The 25,343-nt window shown below is 43.9% G+C and overlaps 1 protein-coding gene across 1 annotated transcript; it reads left to right on the top strand.

Annotated features, from left to right (window-relative positions):
- On the top strand, positions 1–25,343 carry smarca4b (SWI/SNF related BAF chromatin remodeling complex subunit ATPase 4b; the record flags this gene model as incomplete). The annotated part of the gene is made up of 33 exons (XM_084084782.1): positions 1–216; positions 418–550; positions 1,884–2,453; positions 2,692–2,790; positions 2,888–3,146; positions 3,598–3,724; positions 3,914–4,087; positions 4,220–4,393; positions 4,746–4,919; positions 5,841–5,888; positions 6,737–6,867; positions 7,821–7,878; positions 8,088–8,209; positions 8,727–8,874; positions 9,438–9,601; positions 9,871–9,937; positions 10,350–10,460; positions 11,490–11,732; positions 12,038–12,151; positions 12,379–12,486; positions 13,073–13,159; positions 15,297–15,343; positions 15,562–15,728; positions 17,505–17,668; positions 18,353–18,619; positions 18,737–18,814; positions 19,400–19,618; positions 20,180–20,442; positions 20,992–21,100; positions 21,356–21,457; positions 21,995–22,127; positions 22,933–23,084; positions 23,559–25,343. The coding sequence occupies 33 exons, from the start codon at positions 1–3 to the stop codon at positions 23,592–23,594; spliced, it is 5,064 nt and encodes a 1,687-aa protein (XP_083940908.1). The 3' UTR covers positions 23,595–25,343.

Here is a 25,343-nt window from a genome sequence, read left to right as displayed (position 1 = left end):
ATGTCGACACCGGACCCTCCCATGGGAGGCACTCCAAGACCGGGTCCTTCACCCGGCCCGGGGCCCTCCCCTAGTGCCATGTTGGGCCCAAGTCCTGGCCCTTCTCCAGGGTCCTCTCACGGTATGATGGGTCCCAGCCCTGGACCTCCCTCGTCTGGACACTCCCAGCCGGGACCCTCTGGATACAGCCAAGATAACATGCACCCGCTGCACAAAGTAAGGACAATCCCCCCCATGAATTACATTCCCTCTGAAGCCTTTAGTTTTCATAGTATTGTTGACACACACCACTATCATTCCTCCTAACAGCTTGCTTTGAGGTGTTCATTAATTGAAATGTCATCTTCCTATAAGAAATGCAGTTAAATATGTTGTTGTACAGTATGCATTGCACATCATGTTTTCCTTCTACCGTAGCCCATGGAGAGCATGCACGAGAAGAGTATGAGTGAGGAGGGGCGGTTCAGCCAGATGAAAGGCTTGTCCATGAGGCAGGGTGCACATAGTGGCATGGGTCCCCCACCCAGCCCTCTTGATCAACACTCACAAGGTTGGTAGACACCACGGATTAAGTTTGGTGGTTTTGGTGGGTGATTAAAAAATGTCCAGCATTGTGAAAGACTAAACATATATGTACAGTGAAGTGATGTCATGAACATATTGTCCAATACCCATGTTGTGGCTTTGGTTGCTCACAGGGAGTGCCACTACTGTTTTCACACCCTTGCCCAATGTTCAGTCATACAATGTTCCCACGGTCATGAAATTCCTGGAAATATTTTCCAGACCTGGAAAAGGTTTGGAATTAATCAAATGTTTTTGGAAAGTGATTGGATATACATTGTTTTTGGCTATTGATTTTGTTCATAAAAAAACATGTCCCAAAACATAACATTACGTGAAATATGTAACATGACATAAAATGCAGTGCTGCGTATGCAGGATGTCATGTGACAAAAATAATAGATTTACATGCTACAACATGTTGCACCGTGATACGTTGTTAGCTTGTAGATCTGTTATTTTTGTCACGTGATACCTTCGCTCGACCCTGTCTTGGAGCATTGATAGCACACTGGAGTAAGAGCCTCATTATTCCACCATATGATTGCTGTAGGCCTGGAAATGGGGTGAAGTACTTTGGAAAAGCTTTCAATATGAGTTAGACAGTAAAATCCACAATGTTAATTTAACTCTGAGAGTATACAAATATTACCAAATGGACCCTCAATGGTCTATTTGGTTACATTTGTGCACTCACAGTCAGAGTTACAAATGGATAAATTAACTCATTGAGGATTTTACTGTGTATGGTCGAGGCAGGCTAGGTTGTGAAACCTTTAATGATTGATAAATGCTTGTTAGTGAATCTAAACATAATATTGTCTCGATGCCAAACCAACCATATCATTCTATGCTTACTCGAACCAAGCAGTAAGAATAGCTAACAGTGGTAAGGCAGGTAAGTAGAGATTGGTGGCAACTAAGTTTATCGATTCCAGTCCAGCCACCTTTTAGGTGCAGTAGTAATGCAGGATATACAATTACACCCAGTAGTTAGGCGGTAAGACAGACTCAGTGTGTAGCAATGTCATAATTATTTTATTATCATATTGTGACGGTGTGAACATGTATGGTAAAGGCTGCAGTGGCACTGCCACTATAAGTGTGTGAGAAGAACACCAACACCTCTGGCTATAAAGTAGGATTTGGTTTTAATCCAAGGAGGATCTGTTAGCTGAGTGGGTGATTCACAATCACAGCTGTGTCTGCAACCCGTCAGTATGGGTGGAGTTCACCTCTCACTGTCTGTCTGTCTGTCTGTCTGTCTGTCTGTCTGTCTGTCTGTCTGTCTGTCTGTCTGTCTGTGTGTCTGACTCCAGGTTACCACTCTCCATTGGGAGGGTCTGACCACTCCAGCCCTGTCCCATCAAATGGTCCGCCCTCTGGGCCCCTAATGCCATCTTCATCCTCCTCCTCGTCGTCGTCCTCTTCTTCTGGGGGGCCTGGCCCTGGCTCTACGCCTCTAGATGGCTCCAGTGGAGACCCGCAGGCTCTGGGTCCCGTGAACCGCCCCGGTCCTGCGGGTAGCGCTGGGCCCTGTCCTGGTCCCGGTCCCAGCCCTGGCCCCAGTCTTGGGTCCGGCGGCGGTCCCAGCAGCCTCATAACGAGCCTGGGATCCGGTGGCCCTACTGGCCCCGGAGGTCCCACCCCCTTCAACCAGAACCAGCTCCACCAGCTCAGGGCCCAGATCATGGCCTACAAGATGCTGGCCCGTGGGCAGCCTCTGCCAGACCACCTCCAGATGGCCGTCCAGGGGAAGAGGCCGATGCCTGGCATGCAGCAGCAGCCCATGCCCAGCCTGGTTCCTGGAGCTGCAGGTGCAGCGGGAGGGCCAGCAGGACCGGGCCCCGGACCAGGACCAATGGGTCCAGGGTACAGCAGAACCCACGGTGAGAAGGAAATGAAGCCGGAGTTATACTCTGTTGTGCGCGGGTGTCACGTACCGAAAATAGCCAACCTATAAGCTCTGCTATTTTAGGTGTGCAGCACCCACCCACAACTAAGTATATATCAGGCTTTTGAAGAATTAGACAGGGTGGAAGGTTTTCCACACCTCCCCTGAGTATGATGCAAGAACAAAACGGCCATTGTGTAATTATGGCCAATAAGCATTTCTTTCATCTGTAGGGATGATAGGCCCCAACTTGCCTCCGCCTGGCCCAGCAGGAGTTCCAACGGGGATGCAGGGACAGAACCACAATGGACCACCAAAGTCCTGGCCTGAGGGTGTGTGGTTCTGTTTACAAAGATGTATAAGTCTGTATGTAGCAGCCAGTACAAATTAATTGAAATTTCTTCAACTAACGTCGATTCTGTTCTGCAGGTCCCATGATAAATGCCGCCGCCCCCTCCAACACGCCCCAGAAGCTGATCCCCCCTCAGCCCACCGGTCGCCCCTCTCCTGCTCCCCCCTCGGTGCCCCCCACAGCCTCCCCGATGATACCCCCGCAAACCCAGTCCCCTGGCCAGCCTGCGCAGCCCACGCCCATGATGCCTCACCACGTCAAGCAGAACCGGATCACCCCCATCCAGAAACCGAGTGGTCTGGACCCAGTGGAGATCCTACAGGAGAGGGAGTACAGGTACTGACGGTGATTTGGAGAAATACTGATCATTCGATTGATCATGCATCATGGGAATGAAACATTAATAAAACTTTAATGTTTTCATTGTGAATGTATCCACGTGAACCCTAGCATCCCTATTCTGGGCGTGTCATAATCATTTGGCAAAAATAGCCTATCTACAAGCTCTCTCAGCAAAGACATTTGGCGTAGGAAAAAAGGAGGGGGCGAAGTACGGACCCCTGGGGGGCCCCAGTCAATGAAGTATACAGGTGGTTAAAGATAGCTCCCATGGGATGGAATCGATGACTCAAAGGAAGACAGCGAAACGTCAGTCACCTGTTACTATACTAGCACATTAAAAGGCTTAAATGTCCGAGCTGCTCCAGTGTCCTCTCCTCCTTGTAAAGATGGGATGGTGTTTTAACATAGACAATTGGACATTCAAGTATAATTGTGACCCTCTCAGGTTGCAGGCTCGTATCGGCCATCGTATAGCTGAGCTGGAGTGCCTGCCGGGGTCTCTGGCTGGTGATCTGCGCACTAAAGCAACTATCGAGCTCAAAGCCCTCCGACTGCTCAACTTCCAGAGACAGGTACTGTAAGGCTACCCACCACCAACATTCACGTCACATTGAATATCATTACACCGCACCACCTCACATCAAGTTCAACTGCTTCAACCTTTAAGATTATTGTCACATGCATCACAAGTTTACAGGTCTAAAGAAGTGGGTGAAATTATGTGTGTGTGCGTGCATATGTGTGTGTTTGCCTTCCTGCAGCTGCGCCAAGAAGTGGTGGTGTGTATGCGTCGTGACACAGCTCTAGAGACCGCCTTGGATTCAAAGGCCTACAAGCGCAGTAAGCGCCAGTCCTTAAGAGAGGCCCGAATCACAGAGAAACTGGAGAAACAGCAGAAGATCGAACAAGAGCGCAAACGCAGACAGAAACACCAGGTAAACGACATCACCGTGCACTGCAAGTTAACAGAACTTTGTAAAGTACACTTCTGAGGGACCAGAGACCATGAAGTGCTCTCCTCTCCTACTCTCCTCTCCTCACATCTATGCTCTCACTCTTTATTTCAGGAGTATCTCAACAGCATTCTGGCGCATGCCAAAGACTTCAAGGAGTACCACCGCTCCATGACAGGCAAGATTCAGAAACTGACCAAAGCCGTGGCCACGTACCACGCCAACACGGAGCGTGAGCAGAAGAAGGAGAATGAACGCATTGAGAAGGAGAGGATGAGGAGACTCATGGTAAGGGAAGAACTTTAAGCTTTAAGCTATTACACACTGCGTAACCAAGTATAAATCAGGCATTACAGTGCTACACAGCTAAATGATTGACAGTCAGGAACCAAATTGACCTTTATGGGTCTATAACTCTGAGAGTGTACAAATGGAACCAAATGGACCATTACGTGTCCATTTAATTTGGTTCCATTTGTACACTGTCAGAGTTCATTAACATTAAATGCTTTACAGTTTAGATTGGGGTCCCAGAGATAAACTATATCCGTGGCATAATGAATAAACTTGAAATTAAACAGATTGAAAACCCCTGATGTAAACAGCCACACACACAATGTACATGGCTTTGTGTTTCCAGGCTGAGGATGAGGAGGGCTACCGTAAGCTGATCGACCAGAAGAAGGACAAGCGTCTGGCCTATCTGTTGCAGCAGACGGATGAGTATGTGGCAAACCTCACAGAGCTAGTCCGAGCGCACAAGGCTGTGCAGGCTCTCAAGGAGAAGAAGAAAAAGAAGAAGAAAAAGAAGAAGGTATGAGAGAGAGAATACTAAAAGTTTAAACTTTACTTTAAAAGTGAGAATTGTGCTTTTGTGAAGTACTGATTGCTTTTACAGTTATGTAGAGTCTGACCAATGCCAGATTTTTGGGTGTGATACTGATCCTGATTTTGGAGAGTCCTAGACCACAGATTAATAGACTCTAAGGTTTTCAAATTGATTTCAAATGGATTTTGAAATAGTAAATACACATATAAATTTGAAAAGGTTAATAATTGGATGCATAATTGAATTGCTGATACTGATTTCAAATAACTTGCCTACTCAGGAACGATGCAAGTTGGGAACGCAGGGCCCACCCGTTTATGCAATAATTGTTGTACTTGTTGTCAGAGTACCCAGTGTGGTACCCACTACTAGGCCAGGGCTGGTTAAAGAATATTGTTGGATCACGCCAGACCGGGCTAGTAATACCAACTTTGGCCACGTGGGGTCGTACCTTTCTTTTAATAAAAGCAACTTATTTTTCATTGTTAAGTGTTTGCACGGTTTCAGCTCACCTCTTTCGCCATCCTCATCACCTCTTTCGTCTCTTTTTTTGACACTGTGTTGTTGGCCTTGTCTTCTCTTCTTTCAACTCTGAAACCAACACACGCTGTGTCGTTACGTCTTTTTTCTGTCACCAATTGGTCAGTCAGCCGGCACAGGTTTTGTAAATGTATAGATAGATGACCTGTTCAAATCAATATATGGGTCGAGCTCTACATTCAAGAGAGTGTGTAATACATGTATAGACTTGCCACTGGCATACTGTTTAGTTTAGTCTCTGTTTGCCAATTTTGTTTTTTATTCTGGCATTCTACTATTTGTTATCTTAATGTGAATCACTTTGGGCTGCATTTTATGTATGAAAGGTGATAATACAGTTATTATTATTATTATTGTGTCCACCAGCTGGAGAACGCTGAGGGCCAGCCTCCTGCACTGGGGCCCGATGGAGAGGTGAGTAAATACTGTAGTAGTTTAGTCATACGACACCTATACAAACATCACTCTGGGGACCATTATTAGTCACATATGTACACTCTGAGAGTACATTGGTCCTACTGTATATTGAAAGGAGGCTTGATTGCCTATTATGTTGCCTTCTTCTTTCAAATAAAGCACAAACGTTTCATTGGGTTTCTGGTGCATTCTGAACAGCTTCAGTATCCCAAACTCCCAGTCCCAACTGACCATGACTCTGTTTCCACTACTACTAGAATTAAGTAAGAGATGCATTCAAATAGCTAGTGTCAAATAACACTGCATTTACTGTAAATGTCATTGGTTACTTGTTGCATTTAGATGAGCTCTGTGGCTCAAACTGTTTGTAACTTAGCGTTGTCTCTTTCTGTCTACAAACTCCATTCAAATAGTATCAAGATACAGCGTATTTACATGTCACCTCAATTTGAACTGGGGTCAGCTTTTCTGTTCATTTTTGATTATTCATACAATTATTCATACAATGTGGGTTCTGAACTGTGACCACAGCAATTGAGCTACAACAAACTGTTTATTTTTTCCTAGATGTATATAATTATGTTTAATGCTATTACGATGACGACTACTAATGCTGCTATAATGTCAGAGGAACCAGAAAAGAATAATATGTACTTGTACACAAGACACCTCAACACCTTGAACCTTGGACAATTATACTGTATCCAAAGATGGAGATAAATGACTTTTGGCATTAGCCACTTGGCTAATGATAATAATTTGACACAAGCTCAGCCAAAAAGGATAATAATCACATTTTCTTCCTTGACCATAGCCTTGTGTTGTGTCCTTCCATCTCCATCCAGCCTCTGGATGAGACCAGCCAGATGAGTGACCTACCGGTGAAGGTCATCCATGTGGACAGTGGTAACATTCTGATAGGATCGGATGCTCCCAAGGCTGGACAGCTGGACACCTGGCTGGAGATGAACCCTGGGTCAGACAAATACATGTTTAACCACTTTCAATCTGGCGCTCCTATTTCGGGCATGTCGTTATCGGAGGATATTTTCAAAGATTTGAGAATATTCCAAAATAGCAAAAATAGACGATCTGTAAGCAAAGTATCAAGTAGGCTTAAATTTGGGTCATGACCGGAAAAAAAACAAGCTCGCTGACACAAGTGAACAAAATGGGTTTCTCATTAGGGTGGCTGGCATCTCCCTCAGGGATGAGGGGAGAAGTTCAGTCATCTGTGAGAGACTAGGCAGTAGAGCTGCTGTTCCTTTATGTAGAAAGGAGCCAGTTGAGGTGGTTTCAGGCACCTAGTAAGGATGCCTCCTGGGCAGCTCCCCATGGAGGTTTTTCAGCCACTCCCAGCTGGGAAGAGACCACGGGGCAGACCGAGGACCAGGTGGGGGATTATATCTCCAAGTCCACTCCACACTGGCCTCAAAACGCCTCGGTAATCCCCCAGTTAGAGCTGGCTAATGTAGCCAGGGAAAGGGAAGTCTGGTATTTACAATTTAGCAGACACTCTTAATAAATCCAGAGCGACTTACAGTAAGTAAGGTAAAGTCCGGATACGGATAACCGGGCGAAGATGGATGGATAGCTAATTGTTTAATGTATGTTTTTTTGGGAGGGGTAGAGTCAACATGTCAGATGGCACATGAAGGGTAATTTGTCCTCAAGGGGCAATGTTGCTTATTTTTAACCTGAATCCTGAATCATTTTCTAACATGAATCACATGTGCTCCTCTTCATATGCATTGTCTTGCATTCCTAACTCTTTGCGCGCTGACAGAATGCCACCAGCCTATGTACAGTAAAAATGGGTGAAAGTCCGATTTTCTTGTCCTCTGAGCTGAAGACGGCCCTGAGCACTTTTGATACGTACACGTACACACACACACCTTCCCTTCATTTATGTATGTATTGTGTGTGTAGTTATGAGGTGGCTCCTCGTTCGGACAGTGAAGACAGTGAGGAAGAGGAGGAGGAAGAGGTGAGTTGTGTTTTTGTTTTGTTGTCTCTGCTCCATCGCCTGATTTGTACTTAGTTGTGTGTTGGGGTCGCACACTGAAAAAAGCTCACAGTTGTGAGCTTGTCTATGGATCGGCTATGTTCGGTGCGCGACGCAATGCGCAACCAAGTATAAATCAGGCACAAGAGGTACGTTTTGACTGACACACTGTCGAACCTGTCACCTGCAAGGAGGAAGAGGAGGAGCCTCCGCCTCAGCTGCCAACAGCTCCAGCTCCAGTGGAGGAGAAGAAGAAGATCCCAGACCCCGACAGCGAGGAGGTGTCCGAGGTGGACGTACGCCACATCATAGAGTGAGTCCTTACGCTAATAGCATCGTTGTATTAGCATTCCACTACATTGCAATTATAAACTACTTTAAATACTACTGCTAATTCTCATTCACATTATATTATTATTATTACCTTTGTTGCAATCCTAAAGCCTGATTTATTCGTAGTTGTGTGCCAGTGTCACACATCAAAAATATATACAAGATACAAGATATACAAGCTCACAACAAGTGGCATTGCCAGCTTATAGACCAGCTATTTTTGGTGCGGAACACAGCGCACAAGCAAGTATCAGGCATAAGAGCTATAGTCAGGTGGCAGCCTGGTCATTCAGTTGAATTTCCCCTCTGCAAGCAAGCAAGGATGACAGCACGATGGTGTCAGATAGCATGCCATGACATTTATTAAGCGTACAGAGAACAAAATATATACATTTGCTGTTAGGCTGGGCATACAATCATGTGATGAAGGGAAAGATGCATACACACATTATTTGAGAGTGTACGAGTGAGAGTGATGTCATGTTATTCGTCCACAGGAACGCCAAGGAGGAAGTGGACGATGAGTACGGCAGCGCGGCCTTCGCCCGGGGCCTCCAGTCGTACTACTCTGTGGCCCACGCCGTCACAGAGCGGGTGGACAAACAGTCCAGTCTGTTGATCAACGGTCTACTCAAACAGTACCAGGTACTGTGTCACTGACTGGCAGGAGAGCAAATGATATGATGACAGGGGATTATTCCCTTATGTGTTGTATTTGTGGTCCAAATGAATGACAAATGAATAATTTGATATCAAAGAGGACATATACACACAGTAAATTGATAAATTAACACAGAGAATCTTACATTGTAGTCTTCCTCATTTCATATGACTGATCTCAGTCTTGCATGGATGCATGGGCCTGCATCATGGGTGTGCAGGTTATGTTGTCATGTTCATAAATACATGTTGGTGTTAGTCAGACATGGGCTTGAACTGAACAGTGTCTCTTTCTCTCTCTCTCTCTCTCTCTCTCTCTCTCTCTCTCTCTCTCTCTCTCTCTCTCTCTCTCTATCTCTCTCTCTCTCTCTCTCTCTCTCTCTCTCTATCTCTGTCTCTCTGTCTTTCTCTCTTTCTCTATCTCTGACTCTCTCTGACTCTCTCTGTCTCTGTCTGTCTGTCTGTCTGTCTGTCTGTCTGTCTGTCTGTCTGTCTGTCTGTCTGTCTGTCTGTCTGTCTGTCTGTCTGTCTCTGTCTTTGTGTCTCAGGTTAAAGGTCTAGAGTGGTTGGTGTCCCTGTACAACAACAACTTGAATGGGATCCTGGCTGATGAGATGGGTCTGGGAAAGACCATCCAGACCATCGCCCTGATCACATACCTTATGGAGATGAAACGCCTCAATGGACCCTACCTCATCATCGTACCACTCTCGTGAGCTAATACTCATTTGTCAGCCGAGGAATTCAGGTGGAGTGTGGGAGACATTTTATTGCGGTTTTATTTCCTGTTTCGAGACTTGTTCTTCATCTAGGCATATTTTCTATATACTGTAAACACATCAGATACCACACACATGCACAGATACACAACATACTCAGACATACACGTATAAATGGAGAAATAGCAAACCAATGCTTCCTGAATCAGTAATTATTCAGAAGAAATAGTGAATGACAGTTTTGCTTTTCTTTGATTGACAGAACTCTCTCGAACTGGGTGTATGAATTTGACAAGTGGGCGCCAACTGTGGTGAAAGTCTCCTACAAAGTGAGTGTTTGACCTAAATGTGCCTACGTTTTAACTTGCTGACTTATATATCCAGTGAGAATACCAGCGAACTACTGCCGAACCTGGAAGTCTTATGAATCTGTTATTCACTTAGCTCAATGACTTACTGGTTAACCACTTAACCACTTTTATACTTAATCCATGTATTGGACATTTTGGAAATGTTTTTAAAAGTTTTCCTTTGAAAGAAGGGAAAAAAACAAAATATTTGAAAATGTTCCCCTATAATGAGAGACACCAGGGTTAACCACTTAAACCCCAGCATCCGTATTGTGGGCAAAGCTTTCGCAGTGAGCTTGTAGATCGGCTATTTTCTGCGAAGATATTTAATGTAGAGCGAAAACAGGAAAGACACTAGTATTAAATCTGTTCTTCTTCGCCATTTCCTCAGGGTTCGCCTCAAGCCAGACGAGCCTTCGTCCCTCAGCTGCGTAGCGGCAAGTTCAATGTTCTGCTCACCACCTACGAGTACATCATCAAGGACAAACAAGTACTGGCCAAGGTGAGATCATACAGCTAAGCACCTTCATGCACATGCACATGCACATGCACATGCACATGCACATGCACATGCACATGCACATGCACATGCACATGCACATGCACATGCACATGCACATGCACACCACTCTCCCTTGCTGTTCCTTTTCTCTCTCATACATAAATACCTACATGCTTGTATTGCTTTTTAAATCCTGTTTTAATCATGTTCATTTCACCAAGGTGGGAGGGGGTTTATGTTTTCCATTTGTCTCTTTGGGCTGGCCCCCCCCCCCACCCTCCAGAATTTCTCTGTCCCAGACCGATCTGTGCTTCGTCTCAGTGCTGACTTCTAGGTGCTGCCACACACACCGCCGTCACCGCCGTCCCCCCACTGTGGCCCATCATGCTGCTATGCTCTCATGTAGTCATACAGTATACTAGGCATCCTGCATTGTCCTACCAGGTGTGTATTGTAGCTCAGGAAAGATTTCCCCCCCAAGTGATGGCTCTAGCTTTGGCTCGTATGGGGCTAGGCCAACTTGAGCCACAGGGATTGATGGGGAAACATATCTTCCTTGTCTTTGTTTGGGTAGGCATAAGCCATAAGATAGCACAGCAATTTACTCGGGTAGATAGTGGATGTTGGTTTTGTCTCTCTACAGTGGTTTTTAAATTGGGTGCCACAGCCCCCAGGGCGGCTGCCAAGGGCGCCAAGTTGGCCAATTGGAAGGAGGGTGAACAATGTTTATGTAAAGTTTTTTATTTCAATTAAAATTAAATTCATAAGATTATTGTGCCATTTTTATTTTATTTTTTCAAACGTTTTCAAAATATTTAGCAATAGCGTGCCGCACCAGAAGCTAGTATGTTAGATGTTCAGAATCTGCCAGGCTAGATTATCAGCATTATAAGGAATTTATGATATTGTTCTTATATTCTTCTCTTCACTGCTTTCCGCTCCTTTCCTTTTGTTCTCCTCACCTTTTCTTCTTCCTATTCTGCCCATCTATCACCCCTTCTGTCACCCCTTCCACCCCAACCCCTCCAGATCCGCTGGAAGTACATGATTGTAGACGAGGGCCATCGTATGAAGAACCACCACTGTAAGCTGACCCAGGTTCTCAATACACACTATTTGGCCCCGCGGCGGGTACTGTTGACAGGCACCCCTCTGCAGAACAAACTGCCTGAGCTCTGGGCGCTGCTCAACTTCCTTCTGCCCACCATCTTCAAGAGCTGCATCACCTTCGAACAGTGGTTCAATGCCCCTTTTGCCATGACCGGAGAGAAGGTATTGGAGTTCTTTTCATCGCAATTATTTATCAATGCTTTGCTATACATTTCTTGGTAGGACTGAAGTGCTCAGTGCTGTAGGTAACAGTGTAACTATGATAGAAACTGAAAGAATCATTCAGTGCTTCATCTCCTTTTACAATGTTTTTACTTTACTGCACTAGATTTTATTTGAACGTTTATGACGTTGTCACTGGCCTTGCCGAAAATTTCTGAGTCAATGTTGAGTGGTAAAAACCTCACTTCTTCTACCCTAACTTGTCCTTCCTACCCCTCGGCCTCTCCAACTTCCCCTCCATCCAGGTGGACCTGAATGAAGAAGAGACCATTCTGATTATCCGCCGTCTTCACAAAGTCCTGCGGCCCTTCCTGCTGCGCAGGCTGAAGAAGGAAGTGGAGGCACAGCTTCCAGAGAAGGTTTGACTTGCTTGTGTCAACACACAAACACCCGACGACAGTCATAAGGACACGTCTCTGAAGCAACACATGTCCACTGTTGAGTTGGTGAACAAAGTGTTTCTACTGCTGGTATCAATGCTTACCCAGAATCAGTAAAAGGAGGAATACATACGATCGTTCAGGCATTTACTCTTTCTCTCTCTGCAATGCTTTCATTCAGTCCATGTTTTGTGTCTTTCACTCAGGTGGAGTATGTGATCAAGTGTGACATGTCATCTCTTCAGAGGGTTCTCTACAGACACATGCAGGCCAAGGGAGTCCTGCTGACAGATGGATCAGAGAAAGACAAGAAGGTGAGGACATTTTACTACTGTACCCATAGAGGAAATATGCTGATGTTAGATCGGAGAATGTGGAGGGCAGCGATTCAGGAGTCCCGAGTTGGTGTTGGCTAGATTGCACTCTCGCATTTCATCGCATGGGGAAGATATTCTGCATATGATCTTCAAGCAGTACTACTTTTCAACCAGTAGGTGTCCTACCTGACACCAGGGTCTACATTTCTAAATGAAAGAGTAGGGAGACCACCTCCAACCACTACAGATGTACTAGTTACATTGTATTAACATACTTTAGCATACTGTACAGATTGATAAAAATGTATTCATTCAAATAACTTCAGGATTGAAGCGTTTAGTGTCGTTCATTCTTGTCTGTTGCTCGGCGAAAATGTTTTGAAGGCATTTATTCACCAATTAAGCCCTATTTTCAAAACGTTTGGACATTTTTCAAAAGATAATCAAGAATAGCTGATCTACAAGCTCACAATGCATTGTGACCTTGTGAGTGTTTTTGTTTGTGATGCTATGAGATGCAATACGATACAATGCAAAACAACATGTTATGTAATGCTTTGCATTTCTGTGTTTTGTGTTTCAGGGCAAAGGAGGCACAAAGACTCTGATGAATACCATTATGCAACTGAGGAAGATATGTAACCACCCCTACATGTTCCAACAAATAGAGGTATCCTACTTCCTGTAAGATGCAGCTGACAGTTAGCCCTGTTACACAGCCTGTCTAGGGCGGGAATGTTGTGCTGTTACGTGTATTCCGCCTTGCTGTTCTGTATAAAAGGTATGGACGCGGAATAGATAGATAGATAGATAAATAGATAGATACTTTATTAAGTCCGAAGGGAAATTCAGATATCCCATTGCTCATACAGGCTTACAGTAAGGTTAGTTAAAAACACATCACAAAAAGCGCGGGGCACATGTTAAAACTGAGAGAAGACAAATATAAAAAATACATTATGAATAAGCATAAAAAGCATTAAGAAGGTGTCACTGGGAATAATAATCCTCATTGTACATAGCCCATCTGTAACTTAAACTATTAGTCCAGTTCATGAGCCTAGTGGCTGGTCATGGAGTTAAAGAGCCTAATTGCTGTTGGGACAAAAGTGTTTTAAACCGTTCATTCTTGCAGGGCATGGAACGGAACAGATCCTTGCGACTTCTTTTCTGGCCTGCCAAGATGTTGTGGAGAGGATGACTCACATTGTCCATTATGGCCCGCATCTTATTGTGTGTGCATCTCTCCACAACAGACTCCAGTGAGTCCGGCCTCTCACCCAGTACTGAGCCAGCCTTCTTCACCAGCTTGGAACTGGAACTGGCAGCAGAGGTAGTCACAGAACGAACCGACGTCCGTGTAAAAGGCACAGCCAGCAGGGCAGTGCTGCATGCTGTGCCTCGCCCCATGTAAGGTTCATCTCCTGTAGCTCAGCTGTCACAGTTCACCGCCAAGTTGTTTTGGGCTGACAAAAGGCAGTTCTCAGCTTCTATTACATTTCTTCTCCATTGTATTTCTGATTGCACAAACATGTTGCTTGAATTCTCCATAGTATCTATTTTCACAACCCCACCTGACCCATTGACAATAAAGACAGACACAGTATTTTCAATGGAACAAAACTTTCATTTTGTGAATAAATGGGTGAGTCAGTCCGGACAGTGGCAACAACAAATAGATTTAAATCAATTAGCCTATCCTAAAATAGGCTTAGTCTAAAAAAAAAAAAAGTAAGCTAAATACGTAAGCTAAATATCTTTAGTATTTTGTGTATTATATATATATTTTTATTATATATTTTTGTATTTTGTGAAATAAGTGCACTGCACATGCTATTGTTGTAAATGTCTACTGACAGCCGTCATCTCAGGTTGTGTGTGATTGAGAGAGAGAAATAGATTGAGTGAATAAGAGAAAGGGAAAGACCAACGTTACTTTCTGAAGTGAGTTATGTAACTTTATAACTTTGACAAGAGCTGAGTGGGTAATACAACTTTAGCATTCTCTTCTTATACGCAATTTCAGCCTTTATATCACTCAGTGAAGTAAAATTATTCAGTACCGTAGTTCTGTGACTGCAGTCAGCAAAATGTCTATTTTTGCTAAACATTTTTTTTTATAATACTCCTACAGATTTTTCCAAACGTCACGGCAACTTGGTACACATAATCTCTATAGTCATGTGATCAAGACGGATCTGTCCGATTTCTCATATTCCATCCTGATTGGTGAATTACGAACATTGCTGGCCCACAATAACCTACCTGACCTGTCGGAGACCTGTGCTCCAAGGAGCACTTTTTCTAGTTTTCTTCTTTTCCCTCTTTTTTCCAATTGGCCCTAGTGGCCACGGCCCCCACTTTGAAAACCACCAATTAAAGTCTCAGTTGTAAGGTTGACATCCTATATCGAAATTGCCTAGAGGGTGGGTGGACCAATCGTGGACGGTGGACCGTGGTCACAAACGTAACATCCGGGACTGCGAGGCGCACCGTTGCTCCGATCCGCACCAAACTTGGCACAAACACTGTTCAGGAGTCTGCCATGAAAATAGTCACGGCAAAAAAACAAAATTGCACACATATGGGGCACTACAGCAGTGTTTAACACTTCAAATGGCCATAACTCAGTGGCCATTGCTCTGATCAGCGCAACATAGCATAGGGCTGGATTTGAAGGCTGCATAGCAACCTGAAAATCTAGTTGTGGAAATAGTTTTAGGTTCGATGCTGATGAAATTATTAGTTTCACAATAACATTTCAAAGCCACGGTCACTGAACAATTTGTGATTTTGAATTCTTTCAGGAATCCTTTTCTGAACATTTGGGGTTTTCTGGTGGGATAGTCTCAGGGTAAGAACTCATTTAACTTGTATTCCTCTTCCTTTAGGACATATCACACACACACACACACACACACACACACACACACACACACACACACACACACACACACACACACACACACACACACACACACACACACACACACACACACACACACACACACACACACACACACACACACACACAGTGTAGATATAACCCCCTCCTATAACTCCTTCCATTAGCCCTGACCTGTATCGAGCATCAGGAAAGTTCGAGGTGTTGGACCGCATCCTGCCCAAGCTGTGTGCAACCAATCACAAGGTGCTTCTCTTCTGTCAGATGACCACACTGATGACCATCATGGAGGACTACTTCGCCTACCGTACCTTCAAGTACCTGCGCCTCGACGGTGAGACGATTTGTGTGTGTGTGCCTGCAGTGGTGGAAAAAGTACTCAAATATTTCACTTAAATAAAAGTATCAATACTGCAATGTAGAAGTACTCCGTTGCAAGTAAAAGACCAGAATTAAAAATGTACTTGAGTAAAAGTACAAAAGTATTGGTATCAAAATGTACTTAAAGTACCAAAAGTAAAAGTACTAAAATGTTTGAAAATAGCTGATACACACACACACGCTGATACATGTGAGCTTGTAGATCGGCTATTTTCAAATAGCCTAGGTATAAAATAGGGCTAAAGTGGTTAATGTATGTTTTATAATGTAATAATGTATATCTGCAAAGTAACTTGTAACTAAAGTTTTCAAATAATTGTAGTGGAGTAAAAGTAAAATATTTGCCTCTGAGATGTAGTGGAGTAGAAGTAAAAGTATAGACCAGGGGTTTTCAACAGGTGGTCCGTGGACCACTGGTGGTCCGTGAAGGTATTGCATGTGGTCCCTGACCATGCACTTAATGAAGGAAAGTGAACGACGTGAATATCTTCTTCCACGGAACAGCGCACTAATGATCTGGTGACCTATGACGATGCGTCAATGTTGTCAGTTACTGGGAAGTCGGAGGGCAAGAAATTCCACAGAAAATCTCAAGGAGCGGAAGTGTACGGGATTGCATGATTGAGTCATCATTATTAGGAAAAGTGCTCATAATAAATGTGTCTGCTCACTCATACATAAGATACAAAACATGATTAATTGGATAAAGTAAGAGAATGGAATAAAGGTAGCTGTGGGTTAGGAATAGATCAGTGGTTCTCAAATATATATATATATATTTTTTAGCTCTGGACCACTCACATATTTCAGTTAAATAATGCCTGGGCGCCGTGGGCGGGGCTTGAATTTGTTGCACATAGTATCGTGCAACAAATGAAATCAAGCCCTTAACAGTCATTATTTAATTGCAAAGCTCTTTTGACCACCTGCAGGCCTAATTATGCTATGGACCACTATTAGTCCGTGGACTATTGGTTGAGAAACAGTGGGATGTATAGACAATCATGGAATGCATAGGTGTTACCAAATTACTAATCTTTGTTCATATCCCCACCCAACACAACAGTGGTCCCAAGGTTGATTCTTAGTCAGGGTGGTGGTCCCTGGTTCACAATTAGTTGAAAACCCCTGGTATAGACAATTGGAAATACTCCAGTAAAGTAAAAGTACCTCAAAGTTGTACTGTGTGCCTGTGTGTACATTCAGCCAGTTAGTCTGCTTTCACCTTCCAGTTTTACTCTTAACACTTTGTTCTCTCTCCCTCTCTTTGTTTTCCCATCCAATGTATTTTATACTATCTGATCTAAGGCTGCAACTATCCATTATTTTCTTGTTCTTTAGTTACTTTTTCGATTCATCAAATATCCAATTAACTATTATAAATAATTTGTGTTTTTATCAACCAAATCTACATATCAATTAGAAAATGGATTAAAATTGACTCAATCAGAAAATCGACTTTAAAAAACAGATCTACAAGCTCACAACATATTGCAAATCTTGTAGACCTGCTATTTTCACTATTTTTAGATTTTTTTGTTATTTTGTTTACAATTGTGTAACTTTTGTCCTTTAATGACAATCTTTTCCCCCCAAAATTGATTATTTTATAAAAAAATATATTTTTTATATTCCATTAGTTCGATTAACTGTTGCACCCAAAGTAATCTATCTCTCTCTCTCATCTCCTAGTTTGGTTTCTTATCTCTCACCTCCACCTCTCCTTCAGGCACCACTAAGGCTGAAGACAGAGGGATGCTGTTGAAGACATTTAACGACCCTGAGTCTACATACTTCATCTTCCTTCTGAGCACTAGAGCCGGAGGCCTGGGCCTCAACCTGCAGTCTGCGGACACTGTGGTCATCTTTGACTCTGACTGGAACCCTCACCAGGTACGACGACATGACGTGACCTGTCAAGGAACAGTCGGAACAACTCGAGGATTTAATTTAACTATTTTAATGAATATAAAATGAGCAATGTGTTTATTTGGTTTGGTATTCTGAATCCCCCTAATAGTACACACAAGGAGATAAGTGGTAGCTGGGGTGGTGGAGGGTGAGCAGTAATTCCTAGAAGCGCAATAGAAATGTGGAGCTGAGATTGACCACTGATCAGCCAGCCACCAGCAACTGCAAAGAGTTTCCTTTCTGAACTTGCTCTGTGCATTTCATTCATACTGCATAGGGATGCTCACAGAGATGTCCCATCCTGAATCGGTAACTGAGGGAAAGCTTGTCAAGGATATTGGCCTACTTTGTTTAAGATTAACAAGGGAATGGGCTTCATTATTTTATTTTTAATTCATTTAGTTGGCCTTTTTGGGAACCTAATGTTGTCATAGTTAATGTTGTCAACTTGTCATAGTTATTCTTGGTCATATGCACCTTTTAATGTTGGGGGCCGTGCAGTGAAATAATGTATGGTAAGTATCCATTCATCTTCCCCAAGATAACGCCCGAACCTCCTCTACAAAACTCAGTGCATGATTCTCCCTCTCTCTTAGGACCTCCAGGCCCAGGACAGACTGAACCTCCTCTACAAAACTCAACGCATGTCTCTCCCCTCTCCTTTAGGACCTGCAGGCCCAGGACAGAGCCCACCGCATCGGCCAGACGAACGAGGTGCGAGTTCTGCGTCTGTGCACCGTCAACAGTGTGGAAGAAAAGATCTTGGCAGCCGCCAAGTACAAATTAAATGTGGATCAGAAGGTCATCCAGGCAGGCATGTTTGACCAGAAGTCCTCCAGCAATGAGCGCAGGGCTTTCCTTCAGGCTATCCTGGAGCACGAGGAGCAAGATGAGGTCTGTAGCCAGGGGCTACAGAGAAGCGAAGAGGGGATGGTGTGTATGACTTTGTTTGCGTGCGTGTGTGTTGCACAGTCACACATGTTGACATTTCATTCATTTTCCATTCACTTTTTAGATTAGATTAAATGTATGAGTGTTTATTGTGTTCAGGAGGAGGACGAGGTGCCAGATGACGAGACGGTCAACCAGATGATTGCCCGCAGTGAGGAGGAGTTTGAGCACTTCATGGTTAGTGGCTTGTGTGTGTGTGTGTGTGTGTGTGTGTGTGTGTGTGTGTGTGTGTGTGTGTGTGCGTGCGTGCGTGCGTGCGTGCGTGCGTGCGTGCGTGCGTGCGTGCGTGCGTGCGTGCGTGCGTGCGTGCGTGCGTGCGTGCGTGCGTGCGTGCGTGCGTGTGTGCGTGTGTGTCTGTGCATGTGCATGTGTGTGTAGATATATACTATAGGGCAGTGGTTCTCATAATATTTTCATGTCAAGGACCCCCAAATTGATATGTATTTGGCCGCAAACCCTATTTGAAAAGATTTTGTACCAGAGACCCCCATAAGAGATTTGTCAACATTTTACAAAATAGCAGCTCTACAACCTCACAACATGTCATGCCAGGTTGTGAGCTTGTAGATTTGCTATTTTCAAATAGCCGAACAATATAATAGGGCTTCAATGTTTAAACTGTTCCTCATTATGCTGGGGACCCCCAGGAACTCCGTCCCCACTTTGAGATCCAGTGCTATTGGGACTACTTTCTAGAATGAACATATAAGCACATTGAATTCCAGTCTCATCTCGCCCCTCTCTCTTCCTGTACCTCCGTAGCGTATGGACTTGGACCGGCGTCGCGAGGATGCGCGTAACCCGCGGCGCAAGCCTCGTCTGATGGAGGAGGACGAGCTGCCCACCTGGATCATGAAGGACGACGCTGAGGTGGAGCGGCTGACCTGCGAGGAGGAGGAGGAGAAGTTGTTCGGACGAGGCTCCCGCCAGCGCAAGGAAGTGGATTACAGCGACTCGCTGACTGAGAAGCAGTGGCTCAAGGTTGGTCAGGGGAATGTGCATAAGAAGGCACAGGATGGGCGTGGGAGATATTAGGGCTGTTTCTCAAACTGTTTTAATTTCAGGGACCTCCATAACTCTGAGAGTCACAGACCTGTAAGGGTCCATTTGGAACCCCCTCAAGGAACCCTGAGGGTCCCTGGACCCCACCACTGTATTAGGGATTGAGTTTACCAGGGGTTGTGGTTGAGTAACAGATGTCCATTTGAGGAAGGTCAGAGTAGAAATGTAAAAAACAGACAACGTTCAGCCACTAGATGTCGCACTACACTCCATATCACAACACATCTGTTTCATGAGTTTCCTTATTTCCTTGAGTCACCTAGTCAGTTTGCACCAGCGTACCACGGAGCCTGACTCCAAGTCTGTCATCAGTATATTAGTGAAATACCTTCGCCAATGAAAACGGAAGCAACATGCCGCCGACAGCTTACAGAAAAATCATTTAGATGATTGTTTCACAATAAAAATGTTTATTTTGGGGGGAAAGTGATCAAAAGTTGTGAAATAACCACAGTGTCTCTGCCTTGTCCTGTCTGCTAGGCAATAGAGGAAGGCACATTGGAGGAAATTGAGGAGGAGGTGCGTCACAAAAAGACGTCCCGTAAGAGGAAACGGGACCGCGACCTGGACCTGCCCGGTCCCTCATCTTCGTCGGGGGGGCGCGGGCGGGCCGACAAAGACGAGGACGGGAAGAGGCAGAGGAAGAGGGGGCGACCCCCTACGGAGAAGCTGTCCCCCAACCCCCCTACCCTTACCAAGAAGATGAGGAAAATCGTGGATGCCGTCATCAAGTACAAAGACAGGTTTGTCAACGTGAACTTAAGGTCCTGTGACTGATATGTGACCAAAACATGTATTGTTAAGGTTAAAGCTCAATATTCTGATAGTCATTTCTAAAGAATGTTTGTTCAGTAACAGGGATCACCAGTCTCTCCAGCTCTTTAGTAAACAGAAAATACATTTTCTGGTGAGTGACAAATTGTATCCAATCAGGAGAGAGAACCCCACAAAGCTCATGTATTAGCTGTTCCAGTTCTAATTCTGTCTATTTGTATTATCACTTCTAATTGTACTTTATTTTCTAATTCTATCTTCTGGTTGGATAAAATGTATATCATGACTTTTCTGTTAACTAAAGAACTGGAGAGTTACTGAACAAATACTATAGCAATGATTACTATGAGAATATAGAGCTATTTAACACTTTTGAACAAAAACGTAAAAACTTTAAAACAAGTGTCCAAGATACTAAAAGATTAGAAGTCGAAACCGCATGCAATAGAAAGTTAATATAAACTGCTCACACATAATTGCAACTTGTCGTCTCATCTTGATGATGTCACCCTCTGCAGCGCTAGCGGGCGCCAGCTAAGCGAGGTCTTCATCCAGCTGCCATCTCGCAAAGAACTACCAGAGTACTATGAACTGATCCGCAAGCCTGTTGACTTCAGGAAAATCAAGGTACACGCACACACACATAAACAAGTACCTATCTAATCACATTTCAGTGGATGGTCCATTTGATTACATTTGTACACTCTCTGAGTTACAAATGGATGTCTATATGAAACCTAAATAAAGACATGTCAGTCGATCCCCACCTCATTAATAAAGAAATGGAGATTCAAAGTGATCCCCACATCATGGAGTTGTCCCGTCTTTAGGACTATGTTCTTGTTAATTGTTTTGTTGTGTTTTGTGTCCGGTGGGCTGCAGGAAAGGATCCGTGGTCACAGGTACCGTACTTTAGGTGACCTGGAGAGAGACGTCATGCTGCTGTTCCAGAACGCTCAGACCTTCAACCTGGAGGGATCACTGGTGAGAAGCATGCGCGCGCACACACACACACACACACACACACACACACACACACACACACACACACACACACACACACACACACACACACACACACACACACACACACACACAGACACACACACACACACACACACACACACACACACACACACACACACACACACACACACACACACACACACACACACACACACACACACACACACACACACAAATAGTAATAATAATAATAATAATATTAAAATAATGGGATTTATGCAGCATCACAATCATTTTAACCACTTTATTCATTTATAAGTTGGCTATTCAAAAATAGCAGATGTACAAGGTCACCGCGCGTTTTGACATTTCTTGAAAAAACGTGAAAATGTTTGGAAGATTTTGAATAATAAAATAAAATAAAATAAACTTTTTTTTAACACAAATTTTCTCTTCTGGGCGTCCCTGGCACAAAATATTTTCAGATGGGGGTCTGTAGCCAAATACAGAACCACTGCTGCAGTGTGTAGTAGCTGTCTGTCTTCATGTGTGCAGATCTATGAGGACTCTATTGTGCTGCAGTCGGTGTTCACCAGTCTGAGACAGAAGATCGAGAAAGAGGAGGAGAGCGAGGGAGAGGAGAGTGAGGAAGAGGAGGAAGAGCAGGAGGAAGGCTCAGAGTCGGAATGTGAGTACGTCCGGAGTGAGCGAAGAAGGTTCATTGGCATGTTGATTTGGGCTGCAACTATTGATTGTTTCCTTAGCGATTATTCTAGTGATGACATTTCTTTATATATGAATGAATCAAAAATAATTTAAAAATCATAATTGACTAATTCTTTTTGTCTGATTTAATTATGAATTTATTATATTCATTATATATTTATGCTTCATCCTACAAATGGACCGGCTTCGAATGCTATCAATGAATGGGAGATTATCACGTTTTATCAGACCATTGAATGGGTGAGTAGGCGACGAGTAGGCGATATATGGACCTACCCGCGATTTGTCCGACCATTCATTGGCCGTAATCAGGAGCTACTGACCTACTTGGAGGCGGACCAGTCCCCACAACAATATTTACGATTCTGTGCCTATCGGTACATAACTCCAACGGCGCTGAGTAGGCTCAGGCGAACGTCACACCGTTCAGGACGGGTTCCAGTTCGCCTGAGACTGCGCGCCTCCGTCATGGTCTGAAACCAAAACCAAAACCGAAACTGAACTATTTCAGTCATCTCCGTTGGTAGATCAGTATGTCTTGATAACACCCAATGAATGGTCTGATAAATCGCGGGTAGGTCAGTATGTCGCCTACTTCGCCCATTCAATGGTCTAATAAAAGGTGATAATGTCCCATTCAATGCATTGATAGCATCCGAATCAGGTGACAAATGTGTCACGCAGCTATTAACTGTTGCACCCCTCATGATGATGAAGGTGGTCCACAGTAAACAGTAAGGCGTGATGGCGTGTGTTCTCCTCTCCAGCGCGTTCTGTGAAGGTGAAGATCCGTTTGGGTCGGAGGGAGAAGGAGAAGGAGAAGGGCGGAGAGCGCGGGAAGGGCCGGAGCAGACGGACGGGACGTACGAGAGCCAAGCCTGTCGTCAGTGATGACGACACAGAGGAGGAACCGGAAGAGGTGTGTACGTTGTGTATGTCTGTGTGTCTGTGTGTCTGTGTGTCTGTGTGTCTGTGTGTCTGTCTGTCTGTGTGTCTGTCTGTGTGTCTGTCTGCGTGTGTGTGTGCGCGTGTGTGTGTGTGTGTGCGCGTGCGGGTGCGCGTGTGTGCGTGTGTGTGTGTGTGTGTGTGCGTGTGCATGTGCGTGTGCGTGTGCGTGTGCGTGTGCTTGTGTGTGTGTGTGTGTGTGTGTGTGTGTGTCTGTGTGTCTGTCTGTCTGTCTGTCTGTCTGTCTGTCTGTCTTTCTGTCTGTGTGTGTGTCTGTCTGCGTGTGTGCGTGTGTGTGTGTGCATTGCAAGTATTTGTCAGTTAACAGAGTGTGACTTCTTTTTGTAGTGGTGATCCACAGACACAGGTACACAGTAGCAGGCCTTCAGGCGATTGATACCATATATGTGTGAAATGAATTTGTCTCATCTCCCCTCCTCTTATCCAGGAGCGTTCCCCGAGTGCCACTGATGAAGAGTCCTAAACTGAAAGAATGCACTGAAGGAGCAATGAATATGAGGAATATTCTACCAAAACTACTTGCAGCAAATACCCCCCCCCTTTGTCAGCTCCATCCACCCTCAGTCAGATGTCATTTTCAGGAAAACGATGAATAATCGTGTTCATTACGTGACGTAATGAGGAAGACATGGTGTAAATAAAGAAGGCATTTTCTGGACCTGGAAAATGCGATATATTGTGACATCATGTTAATACCTACTTCTGAACTGAATTGCACTTTAAATGGAACAGATATTGGATTAATAAAGACTCAATCTCTGATACAAAGTAAACAAACGGCATGCCCTGCCACCAAAAATGAAAAAAGTGGACATGTTTTTGTTTTTCTAGGTAATGGTTTTAAACTATTTGCTGTGTTTAGTGGCTTTAATAGGTTTGTTTGCATTTGTAATGAGAGTAAACATTAAAGTAAAGTAAAGCTGACCTATATTTTGATTGATGATGGGATAAGAGTGTTCCAAATAGCATATTTTTCCTATCTACAAATTGAACTATTTCAGAATGTATGTGAATATAATCCTTCTTTATATGTTCCAAACAATCCCAGATTTAACTTTTAAATGAACTCCAACTCGGTTATAGTTCATCACATAGCCAGTTCAGCTGTCTATCTGCTGTTGTACTTAGGTTGACACAAACATGTTATTTCTCTAGTTACTAGAAATGAAAGACAGACTTGTGAAGTTAGAATTGACGGAAACAACTTGTTTTTCCCATCTTAATGTAAACAACATTCATATTATGTTGTTTCTCCTTAAGACGGAGGTCGCTTACCTGACTTGACCTTATGGTTGCAGATGTAAACAACTCTGATATTTCTGGGTAACTGGGGCAATATGTTTTCAACGGCATGCTCTCATCAGCCACTGGGGAGACTTAGGTGTTTGTACATCACATAGGTCTGACACAGCCTCTCTGTTTGAGTTGGAAATATAGCATCCTGTGGTTGGAGGCCGGTGTCCAAACTTCTCAGAATCTGTTTTATCAACTCCCTGTATTTATTTGACTGAGCCTTAATGGAGCTGACCTCACTTCACTCTCATATCTCGTATATTAACCGTACAAGACTACATATTCCACCTTGCTGCTGCTTACAGTACCTGTGTTACTCTTCTAATATAAAGAACTTGCAATTGTTCACTGTAAAAAGAAAAAAATCATTCATGAGGTTGTAATTCATCGTTAAGTACTGTAACTTAAAACAATTCTATTTCAGTGTTGTGTAGTGAGTTTTGACTTTACAAATGGCTGACAGTTCAGATCTACTTATACTTAGGCACTTTTTACGTTTTTAATTTTAAGACAAAGGACCAGAGGGACAGTTGTTCTTCTCTGTTTGTGAATGCCTTATGGCTTTATGGTGTTGGATATGCTGTATAAAGTTTTTTTTTATTTCATTTTGTTTATCAATAATGTCTATGCATGCGTGTGGGTGCAAAAGAGGGTGCGTGTGTGTGTGTGTGTGTGTGTGTGTGTGTGTGTGTGTGTGTGTGTGTGCGAGCGTGTGTGTGTGAGTGTGCCTGTGTGCCTGTGTAGAATGCCATTCTATAGTACTGTACTTTTTTCATCATGAGGAACTCGAATTTGGAAGATATAACCAAAGCATTGGTATTTTCTCCACTTGTTTATTGGGACCTGCCTGTATTGTGTGGTGGACATTGTCACAGGGGGGAAAAAATTATAACCCACAATAAATTTCAGTATAATTCCC

The sequence above is a fragment of the Gymnoscopelus microlampas genome (assembly GCF_963454915.1).
Source record: "Gymnoscopelus microlampas genome assembly, chromosome: 2".
Classification (NCBI taxonomy): domain Eukaryota; kingdom Metazoa; phylum Chordata; class Actinopteri; order Myctophiformes; family Myctophidae; genus Gymnoscopelus; species Gymnoscopelus microlampas.
The sequence above is the reverse complement of the archived record's forward strand: the minus strand, read 5'-3'. Positions and strand labels throughout refer to the sequence as shown.